Source organism: Aplysia californica, unplaced genomic scaffold, assembly GCF_000002075.1.
Source record: "Aplysia californica isolate F4 #8 unplaced genomic scaffold, AplCal3.0 scaffold00003, whole genome shotgun sequence".
NCBI lineage: Eukaryota > Metazoa > Mollusca > Gastropoda > Aplysiida > Aplysiidae > Aplysia > Aplysia californica.
This window is the reverse complement of record NW_004797273.1, coordinates 995,748-1,007,723: the sequence shown is the minus strand read 5'-3', so window position 1 is coordinate 1,007,723 and position 11,976 is coordinate 995,748. Positions and strand designations below refer to the sequence as shown.

The 11,976-nt window shown below is 35.7% G+C and overlaps 1 protein-coding gene across 2 annotated transcripts in view; it reads right to left on the bottom strand.

The window, feature by feature from the left end:
• Window positions 1–2,239: 2,239 nt before the first annotated feature.
• The window catches only part of LOC101859209 (solute carrier family 35 member F6), a 24,598-nt gene continuing 14,861 nt past the window's right edge, over window positions 2,240–11,976 (bottom strand). For both annotated transcript variants that reach the window (XM_005089098.3, XM_035968201.1), the window contains exons 10-14: window positions 11,688–11,868; window positions 11,209–11,291; window positions 10,505–10,547; window positions 9,431–9,528; window positions 2,240–7,764 (exon numbers count right to left, since the gene is read on the bottom strand). In XM_005089098.3, coding sequence (XP_005089155.2) covers window positions 7,642–7,764; window positions 9,431–9,528; window positions 10,505–10,547; window positions 11,209–11,291; window positions 11,688–11,868 — 528 coding nt within the window. In that variant the 3' untranslated portion in view covers window positions 2,240–7,641. The remainder of the gene's footprint in view (window positions 7,765–9,430; window positions 9,529–10,504; window positions 10,548–11,208; window positions 11,292–11,687; window positions 11,869–11,976) is intronic.

Genomic DNA, 11,976 nt, shown 5'->3' with positions numbered 1-11,976 from the left:
AAGACAGGTAATAATGTTACTGCAGCGAAGTGTGGCCCACAAGTATTAAACAGATACAGTTTCTCTTCTGAAGCTTACCGGTGAAGGCGTTTCGTTAGCTCAGTTGGTATTATGCTGGGGAAGGGAGCGGGTGGCCATAGTTCGAATCCCAGACTGGGCGTTTTGTGGAGTTTTCAAGGCTCTAAACCCGACCCATCTGGCTCGGTCCTATCGGAGGCGGACGTTACATTAGGAGGTCCCATACAAAATGAATAGTGTAGTAGAGGCGTTAAGCCCGTACACTTACGCTTACTTTAACCGCTAATATTTGATTAATACGTGTGTGGTTAGCAGGAACCCTGATGTGGTTTGCTCCTCCTTTCCTATCAAACATCTACCGTTCCTATCTCTCTTCCTTCTTTCCTATCAAACATCTACCGTTCCTATCTCTCTTCCTTCTTTCCCATCAAACATCTACCGTTCCTATCTCTCTTCCTTCTTTCCCATCAAACATCTACCGTTCCTATCTCTCTTCCTTCTTTCCTATCAAACATCTACCGTTCCTATCTCTCCTCCTTCTTTCCTATCAAACACCTACCGTTCCTATCTCTCCTCCTTCTTTCCTATCAAACATCTATCGTCCTTATCTCTCCTCCTTCTTTCCTATCAAACATCTATCGTCCTTATCTCTCCTCCTTTTTTCCTATCAAACATCTATCGTCCTTATCTCTCCTCCTTCTTTCCTATCAAACATCTACCGTTCCTATCTCTCTTCCTTCTTTTTTGTATGTTTTTCTCTCTAACAATACCTTGAATTTTCGGCTCTTATATGGCCTATATGTGTTACAAATTAATGCTGTTAAAATCTTACAGTCAGTTACCCCTTAAACTCTATCTTCTTCTTCTGTGTATCCCTGCTCGAGATCAACTGGCTAAGATCTTCCCACGGGAGCAGTTGCTTTTCACGTACAAGGTTGTTTTTGTACATAGAACGTAGAGTCATCCCTTTACAGGCAGGCAGTCACGTGCCGTTTTATAAAGTACTCTTAACGTTTATACCGACAAGAGGGACATCACTTTTGAATAACAATCGACTTTGAATATCTGGGATACTCTTTTACTCTTTTTGGTTTTCACACCGCCGAATCATCTTTAATCAAAGTGAGAGACTTCCACACCCAACCTCTGACTTGGTAAACTCTATCGTACCTTCTACCTTAGAATCGGGGGCGGGCAGGGGCGAGGTGCAGAAAACATGAAGAATAATACCCCTTAGGCTGGCAAGGAATGAGGCAATTGAATTCACATCTTTGGCACGCAATGACAAAGAGCACAGCCACTACAGTACAGATGTCAGTACACAATTGCCAATGAACAAATTGGAAGGGAGCCCAGGCTCACAATAATGTCAAGCATATGTTTGTGACAACATTCCGCTGAATGGTCACTCGGGTGTGTCCCAAAGCAAGACATGTAAACCAAGGCTTGTATAATAGTGATGAATTATTGTATTCATGTATGAAAGTCCTTGTAAACCAAATTCGGATTAATTAAAGTAGAATCATAGTTATTTTATTTGTATTTAACCATTACACCACAGAAACAACAGATGCGCCGCAAAAGGAACCAAATATCTGAAACAATTTTGAGCTAAATGGGTGGCATCATGGTGAAATCAGGTGTTCATCAAAATAATGAAATCGAAGAACCAATATTTTTCCACCCATAAGCCATTTCTATCGGGGGTTTTTTGGGGTTTAGGCTCAATATCTATTATGTCCATTTAAAACTTATTCCTGCATGGATTTTACTGAATAACGTTGGGCAAAGGCACACAAAAAGATACATTTGCAGTTTCCAAGGATTCTATGGTTTTGGAAGTCACGAAATTCTGATGGTCATTTTCTCAATAACTTTACCTCTGTCACCGGGTGGTCCCCACTTCTTAAAATAGCAAATATCTCGACTTCTATTCACGGTAGAAGTGTTTTTTGTTTTTTTAACAAAAGCAAGGCAAAAAAACAGACATTAAGAATATGTCAATAAGTCTACATGTCCAAAAATTGACAAATGCCTAATTCCACAGTGTTGTGAAATAAATGATTATCCAGTAACTTAAAACCAAAAACCAGAGACAGTATAAATTGTATGGCAATACAACAAGGTATGTTAGCTTACTACCAACACTGAACATATAAAAGACACATGTATATTAAAAAAGAAAATGAAAGTAATGAACGAGAAACGAAGATAAATTCAAGCATATTGTTGCACAACACTTTAATAGAAAAAACGTCATGGCTTATTTCTTTCAAACACTCACTGTGAGAAAAACAAAGTGAGTCTTGTGCAGGCAGGAGACATGAATACATGGGAGTACAGGGGTCGTAGACAATATTGCACACAGTCATACTTCTTATCAGGAAGAAAAATAATTTTTCATTTTGCTAATTATCATAGATGAATATGAAAAAGAAAAAAAAAATTTCCTTTGTGCAAATTGTCATAAATGGATATTAAATAGAAGGAAAAAAGTAAATTTTAAACAGGCCAATATATTGATATTATACATAATATGCCACTTTAATTTCATTATTAACAACAATAAAACAGCAGCGGTAAAAGAAACAACAAGAGCAATATCAGCAGCAACATTAAAAGACACATAGTTTTCTACATTTGCACGTCCAAGGCAAGCACATCAAACAAACACCAACACGGCTGTGATAAAGAGAAAAAGAATTATTTTCCCTATTTGTTATATATTGATTCTTTGCTAGAGTTTGCACATACAGCACACACAAACAGTGGCATGTACAATGAAAAAGAAAAGATTAAATTATATTGTACACTTCCAGTATTACGCAAGAGCAACACAATACCATGTATTTGTCAAAGTAAGGCACACTTAAAAGTCTGGTAGCCTAAGTCAAAGAAGTTTAACACTTTGAGCCTCTGCCTGACACCTGAGCTCGTGACCAAAAACTTCCATATAAAGAACCCTTTACTTTAAAGAAGCGCATATTACTAAGTCAGTATTATTCTAAACTGTGGAGCGTTTGACCCTGGTTCAAACCCCTGAAGGAATGTTCTAGTATACAAAGGTTTTTTCTTTCTATATCCTTGGTTTGTTCCTATCTGAGATTGGCATTCAATTCACAGCTCTCTTCTACAAAATAATCTCAGAGCGTCAAAACCTTTCAATGCTCAGGTCTGCATTCGGGCTCATTGTCCACCAACCATTGCCATAATAAATTTATTCAAGAACTTTCAGAGAAGAAAAAATGCCTCAAACTTTCTGATAAGAAACAGACTAGGTACTGAATGTTACACCAAGTGGTGAATTGAATATGGCTTCTCGCCCATTGATCAAATGGCAAGCTGCTAGATTATGGTGCATATGGCCACCTGAACATTGACATCATAAAATTGGCTCCTCTTGACCTTTAAATGACAATTTTGTCCAAAAAAAGCACCTCTTCAAACACAATGAGTTTATATGTTACATTGCAATCATTCAAAATTCCATGGACACAATATGAAGAAACAAAATCTTGTATCATTTCATTCAAAACACAAAAGGACATATGAAAGACTCTGGTACCTTCCAAACATGATTAACAGTAACCTCTCACTCCTAAAATGGTTCAGAGCTAGGTAAAAGAAGGGGGGAAAAGAAAAGGTGAGATAAAACAAACTAAGGATTCTCCACTGCCAACGAACACTAAAAAACACAATATGTACCATAACCCTTCAAGACCCATATGACAAGATTCATGTAACAATTTTCACTTATCTAGAAAAAGACACAAGATGCTACTAAGACCAATGCTTCTTGTCATACTTTTTGATGTGTGAGAACCACAATGAAAAGCATTGTTTGTTAAATTTTGTTAGAATGCCCTGAGCCCTTGCGATAAAAAATGAAGGTAAAAAAAGGATGCATGACAAAAATCAAACTAACCTTTTGCCACAAAAAGACTATAATGATCGGTCGACTAAAAATTTTGAATTACCCTTTTGAAAATAATATCCTCAAGAATGAAATTCCAAAGGAATTACCAAGAACAATAACAACTATTAGTGTAAACATGTATCCTGTTCAGAAGAAAAACGTTTACTTCTAAAAAGATCTATCGTACTGCAAAATATAAAAGCACTTGTGTTCAAAAGTATTGCTCCTCTTTGAACACATGGAAGAAAACTGGACATTTACACTGGTCATGCTTGGCATCCCCAGCTCTCCCCAGAAATAACACAACTATGAAACCATAAAATCATCATGCAATAAAGACAAATATATTGCTCTACACACATCATAAACTTTAAATAGAAAACACAACTTGGCAAAGCAACGTCGTGAGAAAGGAAACGTTATTTTTCAAGACCCTAAACCGATTTGGAATAGTATGCAAATATCCAAGATACTCATTAAAATGGCTGGACAATACTGGACAGGCAACTATAGGACGGGAGACCAGACAACAGAAGAGGGAAAAAAACACAATACAACCTTAGGCAATACATTTAACAAATTAAAAAATAATGACACACTATAGTTTTTACTAAGGGGAAGACAACGTGAAAACTGGGGAAGAGTCACGGAAATGGATGCACAGAAAAGTGGGAAGACATGGAGTGACATCAAGCAACTCGCCCAGGATAGGGAAGGGTGGAAAGTGTTTGTTCATGGCTTATATCCTGACCCAGGGTGAAAAAGGCAATGATGATGACAGTTTTTACTGTTTTAGTAAGAGTTTTAGAGCACTTGCAACAAAATTAAGTTATAAAAAGCCGAAGACTAGAGGTGTTACTAAAGCGTAACAAACACAAAAAAAGGAAGGAGAGATAAGGACGACAGACATTTGATAGGTAAAAAGGAGCAAATCACACCAAAGCCCCCGCTAACCACCCACACAGAAATTTTATTGTTTCATAAAAAAGCCCCAACAAATATTTAAGCCCCTGGGCCCTACAGGGATATGCTCTATTACTATTATTATTATTATTATTATCTCTGTCACTGGTGTAATAATATTAATAGGGCATATTCCTAACTCAAAGAACCCAACATTTTCTATTTATGCGATTGCCAAAGACGTTGAATGAAGAATCATTGAGACAAAAGGTCAAAAAAATGTAAAATAGTGAAAGAGATGTTGATTAAACATGAGCAATGCTCTCTTCCACACACAAACCTAAGAATGGAAATCTAAATACAACAAACAGAAATGGCAACAGATTCCCAAACATATTGAGCAAAGAAATCAGCATGCAATTGATCTGGGATGCAATTGGTATTTTGTGAAAATACCTGAAAATTTACGAAGTTGCATTTGCAAACAAATAGACAGTTAATAGAAACAACTTATTTATGGGGTTATGGAGAAAACAAATGCTTAGGATAATAACTGCTATTCTGATGAAAAAAACAGAAATAGTGACCAAAAAATAACAGCATCCCTGAGTTGACCCACAACATATAGTGTCACAGTGAAAATGGAATGCAATAAAACAAAACAATTACTGCTGGTCGCCTATATAATCTTTTCTCTAGCTGAAAAATGCACTAAATGCAGACAACCTGAACTTGAAATTCAAACACATGCAAAAAGTGATTGAATTTTTATAGATATATCATTATTAGGAACAGGTGAAAGCCACAAGAAAATATTTCTTAAAACCTCAATTAAAAATGCCTATTAAAATATTATGTTACATGTAGAATGAACACATACAATTCTTAAAACAATTTAATTCAGTGAAAAATTCAAATTGAAACAATAAATAATATGTAGTGAATGTATGGGACTTACACTTTCTTTAATAAAATAAAAACTATTATGAATGCTTCAAAGGTTGAAGTAGAATTTCTGAACGACACGTTGGCCTCGGCAGCATTAACCTGTATTTAATTACGCCCAGGAATCACTGCATAAACATCATCAAAATTTTGAAACACACACACACCGCACTTCTGCAATGCCCGTCTGTCCTCTGACATTTGACTTTGACAGTGCCAAATTACTAAAGACAAAAAGACAGTGAATAAAAATCAGAGGCTGCAAAAATGTTATTTCTTTGGTACAAGTGGCTAATGAGTCATCAGTTTACTTCTTTTAAAAATATGGACTCTTTGGCATGCACAAAACTTCATATAAAAGCAAGTCATCAGAGATGCATCATACTAGGAAAACTTTAATTTTAAATTTCATTTATGTCTAATAGTTCCTACCAAAAATGTTGACTCATTTTATATTTTTAGCTTGGTAAAAGTTCATGTGAAATACAAAACTACATTCCTGTCTCCACTCAATGCAATGAAACACTCACAAAAAAGTACCCTTATTATTGTACCTATCTTGAAGTAATGAACAGCAGTGACAACATCAGCAAAGACATAAAACATACATCAATGAAAGTAATGTGATGTTGAGCAAGGGAAAAAAAATACCAAAGCCCAAAGTCATCTTAGGCTTAGCATGTGCATTTTACTAGGACAACTCAACTATAAATCATTTTCTACTATTGTAATATAGCAAGAAATAGACTAAAGGAAGTCATTATCCAACAGAGTAAAAATCAGTTGGCATTCCAGAGCAGCTGCAAACCATACAAAACAGGGCCCTTTAAAAATGACCTATCTTCTAAAATCATCTAGAAAATGCAGGCTATTGCGATACTTCAGTGAAAAAATAAACGATAATGGTATTGAACATCAGTTATAAATCTTAAGTGCTTTGTTAAAAAAGTTCAGTAAATCTTGCCCATCGTTAATTTAAAGTCATACATCTAATCACAACCTCTCCCTCATTTGGTAAAATACATCCACTTTGAATTTTTTAAAAAAATAGCTTTCTTTGTTCATCTCTAAAGACTGAAAAAGGCTTTCAATCGGTTTAGACATGAAGGATTATCCACACCAAACCATAACTCAAGTCACAAAGCATAAGAAAAGACTGGGTTGATTTGAAAAAGGTTTCAAAACTGAAGGCCATGGGGGCAAAGAAATCAGGGGGCAAAGAAATCAGGTGTCAACAAAGTGACATGAACTTTCCTAAACTTTTATAACTTACTAAATACTCTGCAATTTTTATTGCTTAAAATCCAGTCCTTTTCACAAGCACAAGCAAACTTTGCAGGGATTAAACCTATTCTTGTGTCAGAAATCTCACTAGGAACTATTTAATCTTTAAGATATATTGCTCAATGTGCATTTATGGGCATTGTTCACCTGATTTCAAGGAACTATCATGCTTAATGTGGCTGGGTTTGTGCAAACTAATACACTGACAATTAGAGAGAGCTAAAAGGACCCCAAGCTCAGAAGTTTAATAAGAGCTTACACCTCAGTGATAAAATAATATTCTGAGAGCAAGTCTTAGGCCATACCTGTGATTCATATTGTGCTTACAAATGTAACGAAGTGCCTTTGAGGCCAATAATGGAAAATAAAATATAATATGACATAATTAAGTTCGGCATACCCTTCCATTACATAGTAAAACTTCTTTGATGACACACGTTGACCCATTGCCATTGCAGTTTCACTGTTAAAAACAGAACATGCTACACACAGAATGTACACTGTTTCCTTTATAGAGTCAAATAAAATAATAAATATATCCACAAACTCAATTGCTGAGACATTATGTATACAAATTAGGAATACACTATGTTTGAATCTCTGGCTCTCAGCAGAGGATCAGACTCATCTGATATAGAGTTGTAGGACTCCTCATAGTCAGCAACATTTACTTGTGGGGTCACTGGAGATGGGAATTCCTGTAAAAAAAACCACACAGAGCAGTGTGAAAATGTTTTCATGACTTCATTGTACTGTGTAGAAACATTTATTTGATGACACACGCCGACCCATAGCCCAAACTTACTCTACTGGCCACCTGTTTCCAGTTACCCCTTGTGCTTTCTTACATTACAATAACATTGTCCAAGACATCTACCTGTCTAAGACATCCACTTTTCTCACAATTACAAAACAAAAAAGCTAGTGTCATTGAGAGACGATACATAATATAGAGTGTAGACGGAGACAAATATGGCAATTGGTTGTAGACTGTCCAAGACATCCACCTGTCTAAGACATCCACTTTTCTCACAATTTCAAAACACAAAAGCTAGTGTCATTGAGAGAGGATACATAATATAGAGTGTAGACGAGACAAATAAGGCAATTGGTTGTAGACTTTCCTTCTCTCGCATGACAAAAACACATGCTTTTAGGATAAACAACATTTAGATACTCTTCAAAGACAAGCTGAGCAGGATCTCATCTCCAATGGCCGAGCAGGACACAATAACTCTAGCTCAAATCAAGTTGCCCCATAATGGAGATTGGTAATGGAATACTAATTGTGTTTATAGAAGTGATCAAGTGTATTAATAACCTTTTTCATTGTGTATAGGCTTCAAAGTACATCTTAACCATAAGAAGCAAAATTCATCGATTTGTTTAAAAAGTTTGTACATGACATTGTCTCAATAGGAAACATGGACAAAACGCTGATGCATTTTGACATGGCACACCATTCCACAGTAGATTAGTAAGTGTGTGGGTTTATTGCTCCTATCAACATTATTAGGTGGTTATTTAGGAGGCGGGACATCCAAATTTAACATCCATATCCGATAGGACCAAACCAAATGGGTTGAAAGCCTTGAAAACTTCACAAAATACTCTGAGTTCAAGAGCTGTGCAAACAGAGCACCCCAGAGTAGGATGCATAGGCAACAAATAGTGAGCGTAAAGACGATAGGCCATGAGAAACAACACTTCACTGTTGTTCTTGATTTTTCAGTAGATGGAAAAAAACCTAAACTGACTGTTGGGTTCAAAAGGAAAAAAATAATGTCCAAATTAATGTCCCAAAAGGGGTGTAAACAATTGGTACATCTTACCCGATGAATACATGAGTTATACCAAAATGTTGGCTCTCCACAGGAGAGGTCAATAAAAGTGGAATTTCATTCATTTCATTTACTTTTCCATTTTTTAAACAGTGGTTATGGAGACACAAGGAATAACAAGATGACAGACAGAAAGGACATATACTGTTGGAAAATATAAATGTTCAACCAATTACTATTACATTCAACAAGATAACATCAGCTTGATAGCTCTCTACAAAGTCTTCATTGTGAAAAAGCCAAAACCAGAGCAAGCAAAGATTTTTTATACAAAGTCATTTCTAATCCAGTCAGACAAGTTAGCACATTTTTAAAGAAAATTAATTAAGTTGTCAGTAATGAAAATTTGAATTTGTTTGAGACCAAAGGTCATTATAAAAATATTCCTGGCACTTTCTTTCATTAACCTATTTAGAATATAAAACAAATCTAAAATTCACATTTCTTCAGTGAGCCCAAAAAAGAGTTGAAAGAGACATTAACACTAGCACGAAACCAAGCAACAATGTTATCTACAGCTCACCTCCATCTCCTGGTCTCTGGAGCACCATGGCATGCAGGGAACAACCATCAACTGGTTGTAGAGCGCTGTACCAATCAGTAGGAACGCAAAGCCGTCAACTGAAATGCCGGAAAAGAGATTCCTTGCATTAATTCTAATTTGATGATCTTTATTCAAGGATACATCAGCAAGCCTTCAGCATTGTGATCTGTATTTCTGAGTTCCAACAAAGCAGGCCAGAAAGACTCCATAGACAAGTGTACACAAACAAGAAGAAAACTCTCCTACAATGGTAAGAATTATGCCATGACATGCCAAAGGCCACCAAAGCAGATTCTCAGGCCTTTTCTGCACAAAACTGTACCATTGGCCATATCAGGTGAAGATATGACATCTGCAGAACAGATGTTTGTTCAAGGCATATCCATTCACACAACAGCCTAAAGTAGATTGAACGTTTCTCTCTTTTTTTTTTCAAATGTAGGTGTTTTTCCACCCCCATTGACACAATTTAGATCATTTAATAGATGGACTTCAACCCAACCTGAGAGGAATTCAACATCCCAGCAGAAAGACCGATATACTCGATACAAATTCTTCCCACTCAGAATTAGAACTCCAGTCTCCAGCATGAGACAGCGAACTGTCCAACTGCTACACCACAGACACCAGTCTCTAAATTAACAAACAAAAGCTAAATTCACTGTAATGAACAAAAACGGACAACCCAATTATCGACAGCTGAACTAGAGTATCAGAAAGGAGGAAGTCTGCTCAGTATTATTCACTTTCCACATTCAGAGAAATTATTCATTATGTTGACATCATTTTCTCTTTACAAGAATTTCGAAAGTATACAACAGTAATCTTTAATTTTCTATAGGCCTTACATTGAGTTTTTTTACACTGCTAATAAGATCTCATACTTCCAGCCTTACATAATTCTTGCAATTTCATCAGTTTAATATTTTTCAAACACTGAAGCTTATTGACCTAGAATTAGTTGTTACTGAAATCACATCAACAGAAGTGAAAAGTAAATATTGCTAGCTGGCAACGTGAAATATTCTATACACTGAATTTCTGACTACTTACTCTGCAGAAGTCCGTAGTTTGAGTCAAAGGGTTCTCCAAAAGACTGAAAATACATCAGACATAAAATTGTTATCTCATACTTTCACTGGAAAGATTTACATTTCCGATCCCAACAAAAAAGGTTCTCCCATTTACTTATTTTGACAAAAGCATGATTTCACCACGATGACACACAAATCATTTTAAAAATAAACTATCAATGCAAGTATTCAATAATTTTAAAATGCACACAAATCATTTTAAAAATAAACTATCAATGCAAGTATTCAATAATTTTAAAATGCACACAAATCATTTTAAAAATAAACTATCAATGCAAGTATTCAATAATTTTAAAATGCACACAAATCATTTTAAAAATAAACTATCAATGCAAGTATTCAATAATTTTAAAATGCACACAAATCATTTTAAAAATAAACTATCAATGCAAGTATTCAATAATTTTAAAATGCACACAAATCATTTTAAAAATAAACTATCAATGCAAGTATTCAATAATTTTAAAATGTAAAAGCCAAATGGCAGTCAGAAAAAAAAAATTAATTGATGTGCCAACTGAAAGCAATCAATTCCATTAATCAAAGATTAGCTGTTAAAAAAACCCGACTAAGTCATTAACATCATTCTCAGAGAATATAACATATTAAAAGCACCGAACAAACACTATCATATACAGTACCAACTTCATAAAAGAAGTTTACCTTGTCAACCACGTAATAAATGAAAAGGGCAGCCAGCCACACAATGATGGTTCTACAAGCATCAATCAAAGTTCTGTGCACAGCTGAAAAGTAAAAACAAATGTAATGTCATTTCAGACCCAAAACAAATATGCTATTAGGACTTTGTGAAAATAACTGAAGATTTGCAAAGCTGTGTTTACAAATAAAAAGACAGATAACAGACAGACCCATAATGTGGTAAAAGAAAAAAAAAATTAATGCTGGGAATAATAACTTAAAATAATGAGAAAAAGAATTGGGAAAACAGCATCCCTGCAAGTACGTGGAGAGCCCTATAAGCTACCCATACAATCATACTTCAAGAACCCTCTCATTGAGGATATAAACCATGGTCATCCACAGCAATATAGCTCAACATGATACCAACTAAGCTAAAAACAGCCTCTGTCTAGCTTTAATTCTAACTCTGGAGAAATACTTTTTTAAAACAAACTGACCTGTCAAAGAACGTGTGATGGCCAAACCAAAAAAGTTGTAGAAGGCGATGGAGATGAGGTAGAGCAGGCACATGACAAGCAGCTCCACGTTGTTTCCCATCTGCACAAGGGCGTCCAAGCTGTTCTCATAGCTCCCATGGGCGTCATCCCCCGGAACAAAGTACATTGCCGGCAGGACAACCTGCAACGCATGACACAATAGTAGAAGTTTTTGAGTACCAGTAAAGAGAAGCACATTGACACAATCACAATAAATTGTTATTATTTTGTGCTAAGGCAAATTTCAGGG